At 41.0% G+C, this 24,000-nt stretch overlaps 1 gene segment (V, D, J or C); it reads left to right on the top strand.

Annotated features, from left to right (window-relative positions):
• Positions 1–12,732: 12,732 nt before the first annotated feature.
• LOC120724541 lies at positions 12,733–13,688 on the top strand. The segment is given in 2 exon segments: positions 12,733–13,045; positions 13,199–13,688. Coding segments are annotated over 2 exon segments (423 nt in total).
• The last annotated feature ends 10,312 nt before the right edge of the window (positions 13,689–24,000 follow it).

Here is a 24,000-nt window from a genome sequence, read left to right as displayed (position 1 = left end):
TGCTACATTTCTGTGATGCTACCAGAAATTATTTCCACTACTAATTAATTACCGTTGAGCTCAAAGGTCCTATTAATAAACGGTTAACGAATGTGTATTTATGACGACGATTTGTGAGACTGGTAAACTTATGATACGTACGATGGTCTTTACTTTCTACACGGTGCGTTTCAAGGTCCTGTACCCATCCGTCGGTAAACTGTACCTGGGCTTGTTGCAGTGACCTGAAGTTACTAAACTTCATGAGTGTATGCACTCACTCCAAGAACCGTATGATTATAAATATGAGCGTGGTGAAAGTTGGGCAGCACGCTAACGTCTTTTGTCCACTCTGTGTGCTTGTAAGGGTCTGACCCTTTCACTCCTTTGATTTTTTCCTCGTATCTTTTCTTTGCCTTTTCGTCGAGTCTGTCTTTGTACGGACCGGCATTGTTCTCCTTCGTTTTGTACATAACTTTTTTGGGGGGCAAAGAAAAAGCAAGAAGGTATTGGAACCGGAGAATGAACATTTTGCGGTGCTGCAAATGCTTGCATTTGATGCGATACTTGGATTGTTTTGCCATTAGTTCCCGGCATGCAATGCGCAAAAGTCACGTGGTCTGTCAATCTCTATTCAGATCTGGCCTTTGGAATTATTTTGGTTTTCATGTGACGTATGACCCTGAAGGTAAGCGCGTCATGGACTAAAGTAAAACAGTATGTTGGATGTGCCACGCAATGCTCAATTACATGGGTGGGAACTAGTGTGTTAGCGCAGTTAGCTTGTTAATGTGTTGACGCCGTCCAGCCCCACGCACAGGACGATCCGCGGTAGCTCGTTAACGGAGATTTGCCGTGTTGTGGCGTTAACGTCATTTCAGATTAACGCTGACAGCACGAGTGGGAACACAACGAATATGACTGCACATTTACTCCGACATCATCCTAGTGCAAAGACAAGTGGAAGCAGACAAAAACAACAAGCACGCATGCTGCAAACTTTACCCGAGTCATTTAGACAGCCGTTAGCACAGGATTCTCCTTATGGGGACCTGATATGTTTAATATGCTGCTGAGAATAGAGCCCAGAAGAAGCGTCTACTATAGCTTTTATTTTGGAAAGAGCCATTTCTCTGTAATAAACTCTCTTTTCCAAAGATGAGGGATTTCTCCATCAGTGTCATGGTCCTGGGCCATGTGGTCCCAGTATTCTTAGTTTCTTGTATTTTTGTATTTCGTTCCTTATTTAGGCCATGTTTCCTGAGTTGTCCTGGTGTGTTGTTCCCAAGTGTTTTCCCTTCGTGACTCTTACCCCCTGTGTGCCCCTCTGTGTATTTATGAGCCCTCGTCTCTCTTTGTGTTTATTCCATGTTTCCCCTGCCCGTTATGTCTATGTTCTTCCTGTGCTCTCTCTCTCCCCTCCTGTCTGAACCCCCGTGTACTTCCTGTTTTACTTTGTGACTCCCGCGCCTGTATACGTCATGTTATGTTCATCCCGCCCTGTCTCGTTATGATTATCAGTGTCACCTGTGTTCTCCATGTGCTCCCACTTCCCTCATTACCCTCCTGTGTGTATTTAGTCCGCGTGCTTTCAGTCATTCCTTGTCAGGTCGTCTGCTCATCCATACCCTCACTTCAGCATTCTATGTCAGTTCACCACGTTTAAGGTTTTTTCATGTTTAGCTTTAGTTCACCCAGTTTAGGTTATGGTTTAGTTTTCACCTGTGTCCTTCTGTTTGTACACCTTTTTTGCTGGCCTCAATAAACGGCTTGTTTTCTGTTAAATCTACGCCACGTTCAGTTTTTGGAGTTGCGTTTGGGTCCTTTTGCCAACACCTACAGTCTGCTCTCGCCATACTGTGACAATCAGATAGATTTTTTAAATTACTTTGTTGTTTCAGCAACATTAAATTTAAAAACTGTACGTTTCAGTTAAAATATATATTTATAATTTTAATAAATGACAAATTAAAAAGGCACAAACATCTTTTGTATCGAAAAAATATCAAACCGTGACACCAAAGTATCGAACCGAACCGTGAATTGTATGTATCGTTGCACCCCTAATATATACATACATATATATATACATATGCATACATATACATATGTATATATATGTATATATAAAGAGTAGCACCGCCTACTCTTATTATACTTATTATACTATGAAAAAAGAATGTATTTAAAAGTTTTTAATTAAATTGATAAGCTACTCAGAAACACCACTGTGTTTGAGCAGGAACAGGAAGTGATACTCTGATACTCTACCGCAGAGTATGAGAGCGAACACCAAGAGTAATAATAATAACAATAATTGTTATTATTATTATTATATTTTTATCATGTAGATGTTTTCTTGTATTTGAATATCAACAAGTAAATAAGCAAATAAAAGAGAGAGTGTGAACATTGTGTGATTCCTCAGTGTGAAACTTTATGATGTGAATATTGTGACTCTGAGGGAGCTTACATGGTTCTTATCTAATGGATGACTTCATCTACTGAAAATGGAAAGTATCAAGTCAGAATGTTTTTATAACTTATCATCATTTATGAAGAAAATTAAAGGAGGATTCATCAGATGTGAGCAATTAACGTCCATCAGGTTAATCAGTAGTTTAAAGCCTCACTTTAGCCTCTACAAGATATTTATGCAGAAGTTCAACCAAACAGAAGACATCAGGTCCTGAGGTCACAGACTCAGACTATCACATTATCAGAGAGAAGCTCGAGTGTCTGTGACCTCTGCAGACCTGAACCTATGAAGAAAGACCTACTCTAAAAATATCAAAAGAAACCAGCTTCAAAATCAACAACCAACCTCCTCTACACGGACCACTGACTTCATGATATTTTCTTTAGTTTGTAACATTTTGCCCTGTAAAACAATTAAAGACCACCTTAAATAACTTTGGTTATAAAGTGTGTGAAGCACAGGAGGAGGAGTGACTGAGAGCAGAGAGGAGGAGCAGAGATTCAGGGAGGAGCTGAGCTGTTACTGAACTATAGAAGAGAGAAAAACCTCCACATTCAACAGAGTTCAACACAAAACAAACTTTATGTTCCTCAACATGCTGTCATTACATCACTGTGTGTTTCCTCTGATTCTTCTCACTCTCACAGGTCTGCTCACCTACACAGGAAACTATGTTCAATTCAAATGATTCATTAACGTCAATTATTGATTGAAAACGTTCTCTCTTCCTTCAGGTGTCACATGTGATCAGCTCACTCCAGTCAAAGATGAAGAGTCCAGTGTAGAGGGCAGCACAGTTACTCTGACCTGCACGTACACCAAAGGTGCTGACTTATTTCTTCTGGTATCGACAACATCCAGGAAAAGCACCAGAGTTCCTGATCTCTCATTTGGAATCAGGAGAAATACTAACACCTCCCAGCAGCTCCAGACTCTCTGTTGGAGTCAGAAAGGAAGAAACAAAAATGAGTCTGCAGATCTCCTCTGCTGCAGTGTCTGACTCTGCTGTGTACTACTGTGCTGTGAGGCCCACAGTGACAGGAAACAGCAAAACTCTGTACAAAAACCTTTGGAGCAAAGACAACAGAATACTCCACAACATCCACTAGAGGGAGCCACACACTGTTAAACCTCTGATTCTTGTGTGGATCAGTGGTTGTAAACTTCTGGAGTTTGTTAGGATGGAGTTAAGATAGCTTTCAGTCATCAAACAGTTATGAAGAAAGAGTTTTAGAGGAAACAGTAAAGAAGCATCAGAGTCTTCCTGTTTGAAGAAACTGGAGGTATTTTTTATAGGATATTGAAAGAAATGAAAAGTGTGTAAATCTCCCATTAAACCAGTACAATCTTTCTCTTAGTGGCACCTTTAGTGAAGCTTCCAGCAGAGGACCTGTGAGGCGTCTGTTTCTCACACTACAGACTCTCGTGTACGTGTCCTCTTGCTCAGTGTATATCAGTGGAGATTTCAGTAGAGTCAGTTTGTGGAGAAGGTCGTTCTCATCGGTGTATTAAACCTTCATCAGCCTTTGTTTGGAACAAGAACTCTGCTGAGTTTCATAAGAAACTTCTTTTGGTTTTGGGTCATTTGAAACTAGCCTGGATGTGACAGAAGCTGATGTTCTGCACACAGTTTGGTAAATGTATTGTTTCTTTGAGCATCAGATCATTCTCAGCTACGCCAACGTGAAAAGAACGTTTTTACTCCTCATCAATCATCCTGTAAACATGACAAAGGTGAATTATGTGACACAGAGCGGCATCTGAACACGGGAGCTGTGAGTGCTGAACAACGGCCCCCATGTGCTCAGTCTTATAGTGAACTACATTATACTGTTGGCAAAGTGTTACATTACTGTTATTAAATATTAAATTTAAAATAAGATTTTGTTGGATTTGATTGTAATTTTTATGGAAGAAGTTTCTGTGATTTTATGTTGAACAACAGGGGGCGCTGTTACACAAAACTATTTGATTGGCTGAGCTATTTAACCGGCCCCGCCCACTGAAGTTGAGCTCATCCAATGACATTATTTGTTGGTCATTGTGCTGCAGTGGAAGAACATTGTTCATGTGCTGTCTGTCTGGCTTTAATAACTCCAAAGACATGTTGCTGCACCTCTTTTTGCTTCTATCTCACATTATAGGTGAGTTTAAGAACAGGGATTAAAGTTTAGTTGAAGCTGCTGCATTAAGCAGATATACAGACTGCATTTCACTACTTTTCTTCTTTCTTTTTCCAGGACTAACAGCTGGAGACTCAATCACTCCTCAACAACCTGAAGTCACTGAAACAGAAGGAGAATCTGTCACACTCAGATGTAGCTATGAGACAGGTTATACACATCCAGAGCTTTATTGGTACAAACATCATTCTGAACTTCACGCTCCTCAGTTTATACTCTGGAAAGGAGGGAAACGGCAGACACAAATGAATATATTCCTGATAAACGTTATAAATCAGAAACATCAGATCGATCAACTAATCTGACCATAGCAGCCCTAACCCTGGCAGACACAGCTCTCTACTACTGTGCTCTACAAACACAGTGATACAAAGTGTAGAAGAGGCTGTACAAAAACCTGAACACAGATATCTGACTACTCTTCAAAGAGGAGGGAAGTGGTATTCAAAGCACAGCTTCATATCAGATGGATTCTGCTAATTCCTGTTTTATCAGAGTCACTGTGGTTACAGCTGCTAATGAAACACTGTGGGAGGATTCACATGAGCAGCAAATCCACATCAACCACAAACCACCTGCAGGAACGTTCAGACACAATAAAAACTGTCAAACATCAAAAGCTGCTCATTTACACTATTTTATATTTAGTGGATGAGGACATGCAGAAATGCAGCAGAAGCAAAAATAAACAGAGTAACAGAGGTTTATCTCTTTAAGGTAAAATCTCTCACATGAAGCTAAAAGTCCAACCAGGAAGACCATCTCATGCTTGTTCCATTTATTCTCTTTGAACTCATCACATCAGATGATGATGCTCTCCTTAAATCAATGTCCTGCTCTCATTTTTCAAAGTCTCCCCCTCTCTGCTGTTCTTAGTTTTCATTTCATTGTCAGATGGATGCAGCCCTCCTCTACCTTTCATCAGGACCAGAGTCTGTCTCCACATCACATCCATCCAGATGTTCAGCATGGTTCTTCAGCCCTGCTCCACCACCACAAGAGTCCAGACTCCCTCTGATCTAAACACTGAGGACTCCTCACATGTTTCTGCAGCAGCAGGGAGAGTTTCCAATGAGCAGCTTCATGTCCTCACATCAGTCCAGACTTGAAACTTTTGAACATTTCAAACTTCAGTCGTTTGATGGTTTTCCAACAGAGTTCTTAAAGTATGACCACAGTAGATCCAGAAGAACACTGAATGTGCTGTCGATGCAGGCCGACACCGAGGGCCCGCTGGTGTAGTCTCTGCAGGTGAAGGACGGATAAACCAGTCTGCACAGATCAGACCGAAAGATTCCAACAAGCAAATCCATCCATGAGGGCTTCTTTCCTTCAATCTAAGGGCCGAGATTTTTACTTTGAGTCACGGCTATTTATCAAAAATCTAAATCTGTGGAGTTCATCCATGGTAAGCAAAAAAATGTCATCACAGCTCCTTCTGCCTCTCATTTACTGGTAAAAAGAACAAACCCTCAAAATGCAAAACATTGAGCTGTCTCCAGTGCATGCTGGTCCACAGCAGAGCTAGACTCTCGTTAAACCCAAAATGAATCCAAAAATACCCTGAGCAACATGAAGCAATAACTAACATGAACAAAACTCTGATCTAAAACAAATACAAGCAAAAAACAAACTTAACTAAACTCAACATTTACAATCCAACATCTAATTAATCTAAAAAACAACAAATCTCATGTTTTTGCTTTGCTGAGTTTGACTTCTCGTGTGGATTTTTACGTGACTCAATACAAGTCTGCAAACTTTTTCCTGCAGATTTTACAGTCATGAGACTTTTCAGCTGCCTGCATTCTCACGTTTTTCCACATTATTATTAGACATAAACTTTTCCCCACACATTTTACAAGGATATGGCTTCTCTCCTGTGTACGTTCTCATGTCCTGCCACATATTAGTATTACATATTACTAGATGTTAATTACTAGATGCTAACTTAAAGAAGTCCAGACGCTTTTCTTTGCAAGCTCCTTTGACTACGATGACCTGGATGACTGAGAACCTTCACAGACACACTAGATGTTAATGTTTTCCCTTAGATTTTACAGTCATGCAGATGCTCACCTGCGTGTGTTCTCATGTGCTGCAACAAATTACAGTTACATGTGAACCTTTTCCCACACATTTTGCAGTGATATGGCTTCTCTCCAGTGTGAGCTCTTGTGCTGATAGTCAAAGCAGAACAACAGTTCAGGGTACCCAGCCTTCTTAGAGTCACTGGGTGGGGTGCTTGAGGGTGCTCAATCTGGTGACTCCGTTATCCTACTGGGAGACTTTAATCCTCATGTGGACAACAAAAAAAGAGCTGGCCGGCTGTGATTGGGAGAAACAGCCTGCCTTATTTGCTTTGGTGTTTTGTTATTGGACTTTGCCCACAGCGAACACCATGTTATAATTTAAAGATGTGCACAAATGCACGTGGCATCAGGACACCCTTGAATCCCACTGACATGTCTTCTGTAGAAGAAGCAGATTCTCTGAATGAGGGGGATGACTCATCTATCACTAGGGCTGAGATCAGTGAGGCAATTAAACAACTTCTTGGTGGCCAGGCCCCTGGGATGGATGAGGTTCCTGAAGGCCATCTACAACGGTACACGGAGATCTGGGGCAGCGCCTCTGACAGATAGACTGGGATGGTGGTTCCATCTTTGATCCATGTTTCAGACATGGCAATAATGGTTTTGTCAACTGATTGAAAGGTTCCTTTATATTATTGAAACTAGCATACGGCCTTCTGCTATCAAAACGGATTGTTGATCATTTATTCTTCGTGTTGATGGTGTGACTAAACTGCTCATCAGTGAAGTAGCAGCAGTTGTTGCTGATGTAGTAGAAGAACCTTTTTTTCTGGGTCTATATCTTTGTCCAAGTCTGGAACTTTATGGTCTGTGTGCTGAAAAGTTCTCAGTCCCAGTTTATCATAAACAGAAGCTTGAACAACCTCGCAGCTCATCCAACAAGCCCATAAATCCCCTGAGTTGGCGGAAAGGCAGACACAGCTGGGAGAAATTAGACTAACGAGACAGGAGAGAAGTAAACTGAACACACTGACATCAGACTGGGACTATCAAAATAAAACAGAAAACACGAAACAAATCACAAAGATGCAGACTTGACATTGAGAGGCAGACTGAAAGAATAAAAGACATGGAACCCAGAGACGACAGAGACTTAAAGAAGAATTAACATCAAACTAAACTCATGACCAGAACCAAACTGAAACAGATTTATAACACTCATTAAAACAGGATAAAGAATCAGACATAAATCATAATACAGAACAGCACCAAAACATTAGAAACAGACAATGCTGGGTCAAAATGACCCAGAACCGTGACAGTAAGATGAACATCAGTATCTGTCCAGGTCCTAAATGTTTCTGATGACCAACACTTTGGCTTGTTCTGGTGTTCCATTGAGTTTAATGAATCCTTTACAGTTTGTGCTCCATGTATTTATCTCTCTGTTTCTTCAAGTAACGTGTTTTCCTGGTGAGTCAGCATTTTGTGTTGTCAGATGTTCATTCATGAAGACGTCGCATCCTTTCAGTTTCTTCCCTTGTTTTATCAGGTTTGTGTTTTCTGTCACCAAATCGCACAATGACGGCTGCTTTGTTGTTGTCATTGTTTTGTTGCCTGTCCTGTTTGTTTTAGCCGTCAGAATTGTTGTCTGAAGCCCAACAAAGATACCCAACGGATTTACTTTACCAAGTGGATCACACGGCTTTGCCATGTTGGTCCATTTAATCGACTTTTGTTGTTGTTATTATTGAATTTATTTTATTTTTATTTTCAGTTGTTACAGACGGGACAGACATGGTTGTGGGAGAGGAAAGGAAGAAAGAAATATGAAGGACAAGAAACACAGAGGGGAAGAGTGACAGTGAGAAAGGGCACTTAGAAAAACAATCTCCCGGATCAGTGAGAGAAAATAAGAGAAAACGAGCGATAAAAGAGAGCAGCATATTAAACACAACACCGTCACATGAATCCAGCTAAGTGTAAATAACAGTAAATATTAAATATCGAATGTTGTTGTGCAGCACGCAGGATCCACAGCGTGCAATGTGCTGCCCTCTGGGACCCACTAAGGCAAGCGGGCCCAGGTCCGTCCAGACCGGGGTCCACGGCAGCAGCACCGCTTCCTCAGCAAGCCCCACAGGACCCGGGGCAGCCCCACCCGACTCCACCGCAGAGTAAACTGTTCCCATCATTCAATCACCTCCCAGACACCCAGGTTAAGTTTATTCTCCACCTCTCCTGTGTCTCACCCCACCTGCAGAGGGAACTTCTGCAAGGATGAAACATTTTTTGTCATTGTCATTTTTGGGGTGAAGGGTGGCAAGCCTCAATGTTGTTATAGTCCAATTCAGCACCTTTGGTCCAAGGAAAGGTAACTACTTGATGCTCCATGGAGCTGACATCTTCTTTTCTGGCCTCCTCCACGCTGTCAGCAGCCACCAAGCATACGACCCGGGTTTGAAGCCCAGTGACGATCACATCATTCACCCGGGTGTACTGCTCCAAATCCGTCTGTTCTCCAGGAACACCAGCCGCTGATCCTTCTCAGTAACTTCCTCCAACAGCTCCAGGATGCCTTTCTTCTGCAGTTTGACAACAGAAATCTCCTCTGTCACAAACGACTTCTTAATATCATCGCCTTCCTCAGCTGTCAGGGGCTTTCTTCAGGCACATACTGAGAGACACTCTTGTAGTGTTAACCTGGTGATCCGCTAGCTAGTTTGCCACTGGTGTCCTTCATCCAAAATATTCCAGAGCGGTGATTCAAATGAAGCAGTGCGAACTAAGGTTGGTACAGAGAGTCCACTGGCTGTGATCCGAAGTCAAAACTCAGAAAACACAAAAACTAGTTCAAATAGTCCAAACCGAGTATAGAGAGCAGTGTGTGCAACACAACAACAAACAGGAAGTTGTGTCAATTAACCCAATATCTATGGTTTTCAGAGATTTCCTCTCAGCCCCCCAGTCAATTCCCACTAAACCCCTCATTATATTTAACACTTTCTTTCATTTATCTATTATTTTCTGAACATGTACAGTCCATGTCACCCTTTCATCAAACCACAACCCCAAATTATTTTGCCCTTTCCAACTCTTGTCCATAATTTGATCTTGATTTCATTCCCAACTCTTTTCCGTGTAAAAAACATTATTTTAGTCCCATTAACGTAGAGTTTAAACCCTGTTAAGAAATAGAGAGATATTTTTAATGTGTATCTGCTCATTAGATTGTTTTATGTACTTTAATAATGAAGGCTTGTAGAGCAAGGCCACTTTTGACTCACAAAAAAACAGGAAGTTTTAGTGCACAGGCATATTAACCCTTGTATGGTGTTCGGGTCTGTGAGACCCGTTTTCAGTTTTTTTCAAAAGAAAAATTAAACAATGAATTATTTTTTCAACCTGAAATTCATTGGCTTTGGCTTATTTTCTATGAAGAACATAAATCCGGACTAATTTTCAATGACCTCATACTGTACCTCCCCCCACGCATTTACATTACATACAAGGTGTTCGGGTCCACTGGACCCAGGTCTAATAAAAGTGGTGAAAGTGTAGGTCCTGTGTTCCCACACTCTGTCTTCCTCCTTTCTGGTGCTGCTGATAGTGTTTTCTTCCCCTCCTGCTCCCGCACAAAGTTGCAGCATTGTTGAAAATTCAACTATCAACACCGTCTGCTCTTACATTCCCGCACATTTTACCCTCTTTCTTGAGGGATCCAAATTTTATTTTCTCATACCCTGTCCCACCTGCAAATTAGGGGCATAATACTATAAATAAGACTTTACCAGTGTGGTTCTTTATCACAACTGATCAAGATGGCAAAAGATTATCTGCTGCGAGGGCCATCCAATTGATTTTGGAAGAGAGAGAGGGGCTTCGGATGATGATGTTGACAAAGAGGTTTCAGAATATTTCACATTTCTGAAAATTCAGAGTCTGACAGTGACTTTGAAGAAGAGGATGAGGTTGAGCACCGTTTAGTAACAAAACGAAGACGAGTACCCCATCAGCAGCCAGCTCCAGGACCAGAACAAGCCCACCAGACAGCAAGTGAAGAAATATGGATGTCAATAACTGGTGAAATTGAATGGTCTTCTTGCCCAAGAAATGAGCCACCCTACAGAGCTGTTACTGTGATAAGCCAGGGCCAACACGGCTGACAGGTACTCATGTGCAGGACATCAAGTCTTCATTTGAGCTTTTCATCCCAGATTCCATCCAGAAAATTATTCTGGATTGCAGTAATCTAGAAGGAAGGTGTGTTTTTGGAGAGAGGTGGAAGGAGATGGACCAAATTCATCTAAGAACCCCAAAGGCCTACTTTGGGGTTCTTATCCTTGCAGGAGTTTTCAGGTCCAAAGGGGAATCCACAGAATCCCTGTGGGATGCAGAAACCGGCACGAACCTTTCTGTGCATCAGTGTCTCTGGAAAACTTCCACAAAATTTCCAGGATTATCCGTTTTGATAACCGAGACGACAGACCAGCTCGATGGCAGAGAGACAAGCTAGCTGCCATCAGGACAGTGTGGGATAAGTGTGCACCACCTCCCCCTGTTTTACAAACCTGGGCTTAATGTCACCATTGATTAGCAGCTGATCCCATTTAGTTGTGAAACATATTGCTTCACGTGTAAATGTGTTGTGTCTTTCCACTCACTCCACTTGATAATAACTGATTTATGTTTTTTATAACATTTTATAAAAAAAAAACGAGAAGCACATTAATTCATAAATGTGATCTAACAAAGGTAAAGGGAAAAAATTAACCATGTTTGCTGTTCATATGGCTTGTAATTGGGATGAAGTAAACATCTGTTGAGTAATTTAACATAAAATTGTTTGATAGTGTTAATTTGGAAAGCCAAAACTCTAGCGGGTCCACCAGACCCATGAACACTGGCTGAGTAACAAAAATATGAACACCACACAAGGGTTAATAGATAAGACACAGAAAAGAGGAACTTTGCCATATAAGCAATGTTTGAAACTGTGTGACGTGCAAAGTACAGAAATAACACCATATAAGACACATGTGGAGCTAAAAATGTTAGAGATCCTGCAACTGGCGTTTGGGCTGTGCAGGGGTCTCTCTCTTTCAGAAGATGATTGAATAAAAATAAATATAAATGTTTTAACACACTATGAGTCGTTTTCTCTGTTTTCTCGGGGACAAAAGAATCGGGGTTAATAACCCTCATTGATACGACCACTGCTCCACCTCTGTAATGGCTCCCTGTACCTTCTTTCCCATTAATTTCACATTTCTTCTTCGTCTTGCCCAGATTGCAAAAATCTGCAAAAAGCGAGAACCCCATCCCACCCTCTATGTTCTCAAACACATCATTTATCAGCAATGAAAACAATAATGGGCTAACTATGCTCCCTGGTGGCGTTTCCATTTTTTATTGACAAACTTCCCCAAATATCCTTTATTTTCTGCATAGTACACTCGTCTGTCATTTCTCGTTCTCTCCATTATTCTGCAGATGTTGGATGTTAAAGCTATTGCTCTGTAGTTTCCTGGCTTTGTGTCATCCTTCCCTGGTTTACGTATCGGTGTAATCACTGCCTCCTTCCAGCTTTGTGGAAACTTCCCTCCCTCACAAACTCTACTATGTAACTCTAATAAAACATCTTTAGTCGATTCTGTCAGGTGACTTATCGTTGGATATCAAACCTGATCTTTCCTGCTGCTGAAAGGTTGGATTACCTAAGTGAGCAGTTCTGTCTTTGTAAACAACATATTCAATGAATCATTTGTGTCGTCTACTTGCTGCAGTCTCCTCCTTTTCTCTGCAGCTGTGATTTCTCTTCCCTTTGACCTTCACTAAGTCTTCACTTGAACTTTGAATCTGAACAAAAGTTTTTCCATCACATCTTCTCTTCATCTTTCACGGCTATAACTAAATGCAGACACAGATTCTCTTTGTCTCTCACAGGCTGTCAGTGATCTTCAGTCTGTTTCTGACTTTGTTTCTGCTCGCAGTCAGAGGGAGCTGACATATTCAACATGAACACAGATCATGAAGTTACAGAGTTATTCTGTCTGTTCTGACTTAAAGTTGTTGATCGTCAAAGATGAATGGATCTTCAGATCTGCTCTGCTGCAGTGACAGACTCTGCTGTGAGGCCCACAGTGACAGCAAACCCACAGAGATGCTCCACTAGAGGGCGACATCATCCAGTAGGCGGGGCTCTCCTTCTGCACTGTGTTCAACCATTGTGTCAATAATAAGTGCTGCTGTGAAGAGAACAATTCTCAGACTGAATGTTGAACATCAGCTAGTTTCTCCTGTTGATTTAAACCTTGTTGTACAGATGGAACATTGGCTGTGGATTATTCTTGCTGCTCTTTTCTTTGGTGAGATACAAACATCAACATGTTTCCTCTGCACACGACTCACAACAAGGACAGAAAGAGGAGATTTAATCATTTTACACTGTGGAACTTTTCAATAACTTCAATCATGTTTATTGATCCATCTCTTCCTCTGCATGTTCTGTTCTTCCTCAGAGTGTAAAGGAGAAGACAAAGTGATCCAGGAACAAGGAGATGTCATTGCTGCTGAAGGAGACACAGTTACACTTGGATGTAGATATGAAACATCTACTTATGCGTATTTGTTCTGGTACAAACAAGAAGTGAACGAGGTTCCAAAGTATGTTTTACGTCGTGATGCTAGTGGAACAGGAGCTAACGATGATAATTTTCCAAAAGAAAGATTTGATGCTGAAGTCAACAGAACATCAATTTCTCTGAAGATCCAGAAGCTTCAGCTGTCTGACTCTGCTGTGTACTACTGTGCTCTGCAGCCCACAGTGACAGGAAACAGCAAAACTCTGTACAAAAACCTTTGGAGCAAAGACAACAGAATACTCCACAACATCCACTAGAGGGAGCCACACACTGTTAAACCTCTGATTCTTGTGTGACTGATGACAAAGACAACAGAAACGTGACGATCCAGTTCTGGGACCAGGAGTTGCAGTTTTAACAGTCTTCCACACCAGTTTATTATGTTTGTTTTTGATATTTTTTTTTATTTTTTTTCCAAAATTTAAAACATAAACAACCCCCAAAACAAACAAAAACAAACAACCATGCACTTCACAAAAACCACAGGTACCAAAAGCTACCAAAACATCAAACCTACTTCCAGTGGCCGCTGCACTTTAAACGGGAGTAGCTCAGACGTCAGAGAACATCCCAAAATTACAAGTTCAGGCTGTGCAGGCTTCATATATGCCTCAGAATACCAGTCAAACATTTTAGACCAAAAGCCTGTTAATGAGGGAGACGAACAAAAGGCAGACACTTACTCCACATAGATTCAGGCACCTTCATCCCCGATTTATTCTCCCAAGCCTGCCTAATCCCAGCTGTATGCACCACAACAGAATTACCAAATAACTGTACAATTTTGGTGATATGATGTCTGGAATCAGGTCTTGAGTATTTTGTAGATGCCATGTTCTGACGGTAGAGTTGCAAAATCTTTAAACTTGGACTGGATGTAATGCCTGACCTGCAGATATCTATATAAATGTGAATGTGGCAGATTATATTTCCCTTTTAGTTGACCAAAAGAAGAAAATGTGTTATCAACATACAAATCCTCAATAGACACTAAACCCTTTTCTCTCCAGTCATGATACTTCTTATCTTGCCAAGGAGGCATAAAATCATGATTAAAACACATCTGTACAGGTGTGTCTGGCAGTTCCAGAAATCTTCTCCTCTGATTCAAGATTCTAACGGTTTGTTTTAATTAAAATATTAGAAGCTCAGGAGTAATGTCTGAAACTTGGCAGGCTCAGCCCTGCGCCTCTCTTGGATTTCTGCCCTCTTGCCATTCCAAATATAGGACGTTGGCAGCTAATTCATGACCTTCCATGCGGTTCTGTAAGTCAGTCTGTACGGATAGCACCGACTGGAACTTGGCCTCAAAAGCATCAAACCGTTCATCAGGTCTCTCCATGATTGATTCAGATGTTGTCTTACATATTTCCTGGCACATGTCCTACATTTCAATCTTGTCATCTGTGGTGACAATTTTAGGCTCAGCCAAAGCCCTGCTAGCGCAGCTATCATTAGCACCAAGCTCGCTAACACTAGCGCTGCTAATGTATCTGTCGATGGTCTTATTCTCACCCAGGTTCAAGGCTTTCTTCAGCAGTTTGAGATGTGCAGGGCAACGATTAAGCCAAAGGAACCAGTTGATTATTTAAGCTCCTGAATGGTTTTATCTTGTGTTGTATGGAGAGCTCAAACCCACGCGTCTACATCATACACATGTGCACTAGCCTTCCACACCAGCTTATTAATCTACCAGAGACCCAGACAGAGTTTTCATTCATTTTAAAGCCTGAAAGCTGTTTTATTTGCTATCATCTATCGTCCACCTGGGCCTTACACAGAGTTTCCATTGATGGAGGGACTCGACCAAACTGGAGCAGGGCCAAGCGATGGGTTTGGTGACTCACCCCCAGTTGCCACAGACGCGTCCCCAGTAGGGTGTGGTCCACGAGGGCTGTGTGGTCACCAGCCATTGGACCAGCCATTGAGAGTCACAGCACATAAATGTGTTGGAGCTGCAAGCTGTGGTCCTGCCGTGGTCACAGCAGCCTACATGAAGAGCCGGGGGGCCTAGGCTCCCCCCTCCTCTCCAGGATGGCTACTAGGCTGTGGCAGTGGGATCACCTCCTGTTCCACTCACTGAGAGCAGTTCATGTTCCAGGGCCATTGAATATGGCATCGAGTTCTGGAGACACAGAGACACTAAAAGAAAACTGATGATGATAAACTCTGGACTCATGTTTTAAAATCAGTTTTGCTTCACAGAAACTCAGGAGGTTGTGAGTAGAGCAGGTCCACAGTTTGATCAAAGTAATGTTTGATTCATTTTAGTATCACTGCATTTATAACTGTTGAATGATTGTGGCTGAGCTGGGTGCTTACTTAAAGTGTGTGCTGTAGAACATAAAGGATCATTCCCAAGCAGTGAAAGCAGCTTAAAAACGATCCAACAACTAAAACTGGTCCATTCAGAAAAGAGCTGCTGTTAAAAAAGTGCTTCTGCTGGTGTTCTTGTGGTCAGCAAGCTAACTAATGAAGCTCTGCAATGTGAAAGTGTTATTCACAAGCACACAAAAGCTGCTCTCTAAAACCTTCAACACCAAACAGTGTGAACTTTCCATTTAAATGAAGCAAGAAGAACTGTTTTTAAGGATGACTGGGACATAAAGTTTACCAGGACAGCAGATACAGCACTTATTTTTCACGGAACAATGAAGGAGGCAGCTTTCTTCTGGCAGTTCAGGAATAAACTGCAAGAAGTCTACACTGACCTTTCACCCTTCAGTAAAGGCTCAAACTTGTGTAGAACTATTGCACATTTCTGAGGAGGAAGAGGAAGTGAGAGAAGTGAGACTCAAAGAGGAGACAGAGGGCGACATCATCCAGTAGGCGGGGCTCTCCTTCTGCACTGTGTTCAACCATTGTGTCAATAATAAGTGCTGCAGTGGAAGAACATTGTTCATGTGCTGTCTGTCTGGCACTGTCTGACTGCTACAACTATCACAGCCGAACATAAACACAGGTTCAGATATGCTTTTTCCCTGCTGTCAAATAATTGTGTAGTTATCAGTGAATTCACTGTCACTGATGATTCCAGGGAATCCTCTCCTCCCCAAACTTTACAGTCTGAACGGGAAACTTGTGCAGACACTGATGTGGAGAAGCCAGCCGTAAAAGTCACTGTCTGGATGTACTTGTACTTGTAACTGCACCTCTTTAGTTTCTTTTAACACCAGCAGATGTTTTGCTGTTCATAAAGACCCTTAACAGGTTTCTGTCTGGCTCCACCCACTGATGCTGAACTCAGCCAATGAGATGGTCTCTCTCTGCAGAACTCCAGCCTGATGTTGAGGAGAAGGCTGTGCAGCAGAGAGGCTGCTTAGTCTTTTCATTCTGCTGAACTTTGTTCATCTGCTGTGTGACTTCAGCACCTGAAACATGTTCCTTTACCTGTTTGTACTTTTCTCTCACTGCATAGGTGAGTGTTAGAACACAGAAAAGTCTCATTGTGACAAGATTTGATCAGGAAATAAAAACCAGAGGAGACACAGATTCAGGGAGGAGCTGAGCTGCGACTGAAGAGCAGACGAGACAGAGAAACCTCCACATTCAACACAGAAGATTCAGTCCAACATGTTGTTGTTGGGCTGTTATGAAACTTCTCTGTTAATCATCATGATTCTAACAGGTACATGTGAAAAAACTTCATCCTAATATTTTAATTATTATTCACGATTTCTTTGTATAATATTTACAGATTTCTGTTTCTTTAGGTGTCAGCTGTCAACAACTCACTGCCAGCAAAGCTGAAGAGTCCAGTTTGGAAGGCAGCACAGCTACTCTGTCCTACAGATACTCCAGACAAGCAACTGGAAGTGATCAGTTCTACTGGTATCGACAATATCCTGGAAAACCACCAGAGTTCCTGACCTTTAACTTGGGAACACAAAACACAACAAATTCCAAACTTTCTGTCAGAATGGTCGATGACAGAAATGGTCTGAACCTTCAGATCTCCTCTGCTGCAGTGTACTGACTCTGCTGTGTACTACTGTGCTGTGCAGCCCACAGTGACAGGAAACAGCAAAACTCTGTACAAAAACCTTTGGAGCAAAGACAACAGAATACTCCACAACATCCACTAGAGGGAGCCACACACTGTTAAACCTCTGTAGACTCTGAGAGAATGAGGCACAGCTGTGACAGCGAACTTCAGCAGCTACAATAACGTCACGAGTCTCCTCCTGAGTCTTGTAATCACAGTGTTCAGCTCAGGTGAAGCCTGTCATGCAGCAGCAGAGCAGCAGAGCTGGAAGAAACACAGCCGTGGGAACATTCCTGTTTCAAACCAAACACTCATCTTTCTTCGTTTTGTTTGCTCACAGAATATTAAGAATATTTTAATAGATGATTTTATCTCTTGCAGATGATTCATTCAGCAGATTACAACTAGAAAACAAATTTTTACGGGAGGCTTTGATTAACCTGAAATTGCTCTTTGAGTATAGATGTGTGTGAAAGGGTGAACGAGGCTGTTGTATGAAGCACTCTGAGCGCTCAAGTAGAAAAGTGCTTTATGAGAAGCAGGAAGCTGAAGCTGATAAATGGAGCAAGTCTTGTTTTTCTTCATTTTACTGAAGCTCTTTATAAACCTTTTCCTTCTTAAGGCTTTTTTCTTTTGTATGAAAAATAAATTCCTCGCTAATACACACGTCTCAATGCCAGACTTAATAATTAACCTACTTTAAAAACATGCACATTACATTACATGAGCTAAAAGGTGGTGTCAAAGACATATCCACGTTCTATCTGAACATATTAATACTCACAAAGATGAAAGTTTCCCAAGGCACGAGCATGTACATGAGCTTCCTCTTTTATTCCTGCTGAAACATTTGTTCACAACATTACCGGAGAAGATACGCCAAAGACAGGGTCATGGCCAAACGCCACTGTTGCTCAATGCATAACACAACAGAGATCATTTGTGACACACGTCTTCCTCTGATCAGATTTCAAAGCCAAAACATTTTAGAATAAATTTACTTACAATATTTATTAATTACACACTTATTTATTACCTTTATGTAACTAAATCATGTCCTGAACTAATTACTGTCTTTGAGCAACACAGCAAACACAGAGCAGAGAGGAGGAGCAGAGATTCAGGGAGGAGCTGAGCTCTTACTGAACTATAGAAGAGAGAAAAACCTCCACATTCAACAGAGTTCAACACAAAACAAACTTTATGTTCCTCAACATGCTGTCATTACATCACTGTGTGTTTCCTCTGATTCTTCTCACTCTCACAGGTCTGCTCACCTACACAGGAAACTATGTTCAATTCAATGATTACTGTAAATTTTGTGTAACTGATTAATAACAGATATTCCTTTTTCTTCAGTTATCAGATGTGAAGAACTCACTCCAACCAAAGAAAAAGAATTTACTTTAGAAGCCAGCGCTGTTGCTCTGTCCTATAAATACTCCAAAGCTGCTGTTGGAACAGATTACTTCTTCTGGTATCGACAATATCCTGGAATACCACCAGAGTTCCTGATCTCTCATTTTGGAACAGGAGACAGAATATCAGATCCAGTTCCTGGAATAACGTTTAAAGTGAGTGAAGACAAAACACTGATGACTCTTCAGATCTCCTCTGCTGCAGTGTCAGACTCTGCTGTGTACTACTGTGCTCTGCAGCCCACAGTGACAGGAAACAGCAAAACTCTGTACAAAAACCTTTGGAGCAAAGACAACAGAATACTCCACAACGTCCACTAGAGGGAGCCACACACTGTTAAACCTCTGATTCTTGTGTCATTGGACTGATGACAAAGACAACAGAGAAATGAAGCAGTAAAGATCAGAGACAGAGACAGAGCTGCTGTGGAAGCACAAAACTATTTGATTGGCTGAGCTATTAAACTGGCCCCGCCCACTGAAGTTGAGCTCATCCAATGACATTATTTGTTGGTCATTGTGCTGCAGTGGAAGAACATTGTTCATGTGCTGTCTGTCTGGCTTTAATAACTCCAAAGACATGTTGCTGCACCTCTTTTTGCTTCTATCTCACATTATAGGTGAGTTTAAGAACAGGGATTAAAGTTTAGTTGAAGCTGCTGCATTAAGCAGATATACAGACTGCATTTCACTACTTTTCTTCTTTCTTTTTCCAGGACTAACAGCTGGAGACTCAATCACTCCTCAACAACCTGAAGTCACTGAGACAGAAGGACAATCTGTTAAACTCAGATGTGACTATCAGATAAGTGGCACCCCTGATGTTCACTGGTACAAACATCATTCTGACCTTCAAGCTCCGCAGTTTATACTCTGGAAAAGAGCAAGAGGATACACAACTCAGTATATTCCTGATAATCGATATGGATCAGAAACATCAGATCGATCAACTAATCTGACCATAGCAGCCCTAACCCTGGCAGACACAGCTCTCTACTACTGTGCTCTAGAAACACAGTGATACAAAGTGTAGAAGAGGCTGTACAAAAACCTGAACACAGATATCTGACTACTCTTCAAAGAGGAGGGAAGTGGTATTCAAAGCACAGCTTCATATCAGATGGATTCTGCTAATTCCTGTTTTATCAGAGTCACTGTGGTTACAGCTGCTAATGAAACACTGTGGGAGGATTCACATGAGCAGCAAATCCACATCAGCCACAAACCAACTGCAGGAACGTTCAGACACAAAGAGACAAAAATAATACAAACACAATGGACTACTAATTTTAATATTTAGAATACAAAATACATAAAAAAACATTAAAAAAACTACATAAATGTTACATGCTTTGTTTTAAATTTACAAACTGAGAGCACATAAAGAAGCTCTTCATTAAGGCTCTTTCTTCCCATATATAATTTTCTCTCTAGAAGGGCTACGGCTTCTGACTTGTGTGTGTCTTCATGTGATGCAACAACACACTACTAGATGCAAAAACAAAACTGGCACATTTGACAAGGTTATTACTTCTCATGTGTGCTTAATTCTAATGTGCTTTAACAAGTAATTTCTAAAAGGCAAATTTTCCCACATGTTTTGCAAGGATGTGGTTTTTCACCGTTGAAGATAAATGTCCTGAATGGTAGGAAGCCTCGTGCCAGTGATGTGCTCTGCTGCCTTCACCACCCTCTGTAGTGATTTTCGGCTGCTGGCAGAGCAGCTTCGTACCAAACTGTGATGCAGCTCGTCAGCAAGCTCTCGATCGCACACCTGTAGAAATGTGAGGTGATGTTGGCATTCATGCCAAACTTCCTCGGCTTCCTCAGGAAGTAAAGCCGCTGGCGAGCTTTCCTGAAAACAACTAGAGCCTAAATGCACGAGACCTGAAAACATGATGACATGAGACCTAAACATGGAAATTGCCGACTACAAACAAATGACACTAACACAATATATACACAGAAGGTAACGAGGGAATGTGCAACAGAAGGCAAACACAGTTAACCTGACATAACAAGACAGGCAGGAAGCAAAACTGAATACACAGGAGACGGGACTATCAAAATAAAACAGGAAGCAAGACACATACGGAGAGGCGAACAAAGACCGCCTCTCTGTACACAAGCTTAACACTGAAACCGGGAGAGAAACAAACATGGGGACATGAATGATTGTGGAAACAGAGAGGGAACATGGAACACCAGGACAGGGGTAAAAGAACGTGAGATGTGGAACAGCAAAACCAAAGTGACAGAAAACTAAAGACAAGAAACTTTAAATATAACATAAGAAAACCAGAAAAGTACAAATGACACTGAATCAAAGAAATTTAGAAAAACCCCAAAACACAGCAACACTCGGTCACAGATCCAACGCAATCTCTTTATTGTAAATTTATTTTGTTTTTGTTGAATAAGCTTTATTAACAAAGCACAAAATACAGATACAAATTAACAAAACACAGTGTCACAGGGTTTTGTAAAAAAACTAATGAGAAATCAATTGGATTATTTACTAAACTGTAGAGAATCAGATAATATTGAACAGGGAACATAAGTTTATGGTTTTGACAGCTTTTACATTTTGGGGATGTTGTATGGTTTTAAAATATTGTTTGGTTTCATTTAAAAAGCACTGAAAGGATGTTTTTGTGTTAGAAAGTTTCGATTTATGTATATGAAATTTAGCCAGTAATATCAGTAATTTACTCAAATAAAATATGTTTGCCCGGTCTGTGGGGTACTTAAAGAAACCAAATAAGATTTTCTCGTAACAAAGAGAGAACTCAGAAATAGGGCTGGGCCATATTATACCGTTCACGGTAATACCGGCATAATGTTAGGCAACGATAGGAAAATGAAATATCGCGATAGAATATGAGTAAAACGCGCATGCGCAGTGCCTTTGTTTTCATACGCACATGGCCGATTGTTGAGTGAAACAGATGAACCAGAATTGGTTTGTAAAAATGGTGCAACTTCAGTGATGTGGAACTGGTTTGGTGTTTGTCCCTCAGATACACGACAAAGCACATTTTTTTGCAGAACATGCAAGCGGCCGTTGTTATTGTCATATTTGTCGGACTAAGATGCTCTTAAATGTGGGAGTAATCTGGGTCCTAAACTCTGTATGCTTCAGGTCAAACGAACACTGCAGCATCACTGAGAGTTAAAAACTGTCTAAATTCTTTCATCTTTAATAAAACGATCAGCATTGCTGCTTTACCAGGTGTAACTATGAAGTTTAACTTCCAGGCATCCATGAAAACAAAATTTAATACATTTAACGGAGTTAGAAGTTAGCAGGAAGCTAGCGGAAGTTAGCTCGCTAGTTTCGCTAGTTACCTAAGCATGATATAGCATGTTCTGACTGAGAGATTTCTGAAAAAATTCAAACGTACGGCTCTGCTATCACTTCCAACATAAATGAAGACAGGAAACTAAACAGCAGTGACGTTTGCAGGGTTACTGAAGTTGGGCTAGCTGGTATATAATGATGTGCTACGTGATCGCTAGCGACACAGCTATGTTAGCATAACATAAACAGTGAAGCTGGAGGACGAACACTAACACTTTTCCACTTATAAAAGTTAACGTTAAAGTTCCTGATAGTTAGAGACAAATGCAATCGCATGGCAGGATGCTGTAAACGGACCAAACTTCAGTCAGGAGAACAACTGAGATAATCCATCCACAATACGAGGTTAGTCATTAATATACTGCAACAACATGGGAATAGAGCAGCTGCCAGAGAATTCAACATTAATGAATCAATGGTACAGAAGTGGAGGAAGCAAGAAGAATGAGCTTAATAAAGTTTGATTTATCTGACTGCTTTGTTTCGCTTAATGTGCCTTATAATCCCGTGCACCTTATGGTCCGAAAAATGCGTACTGCACACTGCAGTTTAATGTTGCAAAGCACCTCTTTTTAACTTCAGTGGATATTATACATGGTTATGCTCAGGATATGTCAGCCCATTTCTACTGGAAATGCCTTTTGGTTAAACTTTCAGCAAGGAATTTGCATTTGCACCGTTACATTTTTATAAAGCTTTAATGTACATAAAAACCAGCTTCTTGTTTAAGTGAAAATAAATGGAAGGTTGTCTTTTTGCGCTAGTAATGTTGTGGAGTTGTATTTTGTCTGGCATCAATTATATCGTCAGTTATATCGTTATCGCAAATTTTCAAATATATATCGTGATAAATATTTTTGGCCATATCGCCCTGCTCTACTCAGAAAAGATAAAAAAAACTAAACAAAACACAAAATTGTTGCCAGAAAAGATTTGTGTATAAGCAGGAGCAAAATAAACTAGAAAGCGAAAATTTCTGAAGAAATTTTAAGTGTGCCTATGCCGCCGCTAATCAGTATAGTTTGCCATTCAAACGGCTACAGAGAGCAAAACTCAGCAGAGCAGCCATTCTCCACCATGAACTATGGTAAAACCAAACACCGCTCGCGCCTCACAGATGACAGCTTACAGTTTTGTGTAAAGATGAGGTGACTTCGTACAGCCCCAATTTGTAGACGCTGTGCGCAGAGGTTCATAAGCAGACCCGACAATGTTTGCATGAACACACTTTGAAGCATTACGTTATGGACCACTTTTCACACATAGTTGCTGTACCCACACAGCCGGCTGTAGCTTTTCATCTCATAGCCCGACACGTACACAAAAAAAAAAAAAAAAAGCAGAGAGAGCACAGACTTTACACCTGAGAGGCGTGATTGCAGATGCCGCTGAGGTGGGTCCACCTCCCCTGCAGCGGCACTGCAGACCACGCCCTGCCACACACATCAAACACGTAAAATAAATATTTATGCACTTTTCATTCACTTTTTGTTTTTTGTTATTGTTACACAGTGTTCTGAATGATTAACAATGGTCTACAGCCAATCTTGTGTATTATTATACAAACTTTGGTTGTAAGATTCAGATAACTATTTAATAAAAGCTAAATATTTTATATGAGAGTAAGAAAGAAAAGTATATCTTTGTCTCATACGCTCATCAGACAATACATGAACCTCTCAATAAACAAAATATATGCTCGGCTTAAATGACAAACCGCTATTTTACACAGTGGAACACTTATTTTTAACAAAACCAATGCAGTTCGCCACTGACAGTGCTTACCTTTGCACATCACAGTAAACACTGAACCAAGATGGCGCCCACGCGAACGAGAAATCTGAACTACGGTGTCCTGCAGAGGACAAATGGTCAAAATTGCTAAAATTTACAACATATAGCAGAGCAACCGACC

Source organism: Simochromis diagramma, unplaced genomic scaffold (assembly GCF_900408965.1).
Source record: "Simochromis diagramma unplaced genomic scaffold, fSimDia1.1 OVJJ01000694.1, whole genome shotgun sequence".
Lineage (NCBI taxonomy): Eukaryota > Metazoa > Chordata > Actinopteri > Cichliformes > Cichlidae > Simochromis > Simochromis diagramma.
Note: the sequence above shows the minus strand (reverse complement) of the source record. Positions and strands in the feature narration are given on the sequence as shown.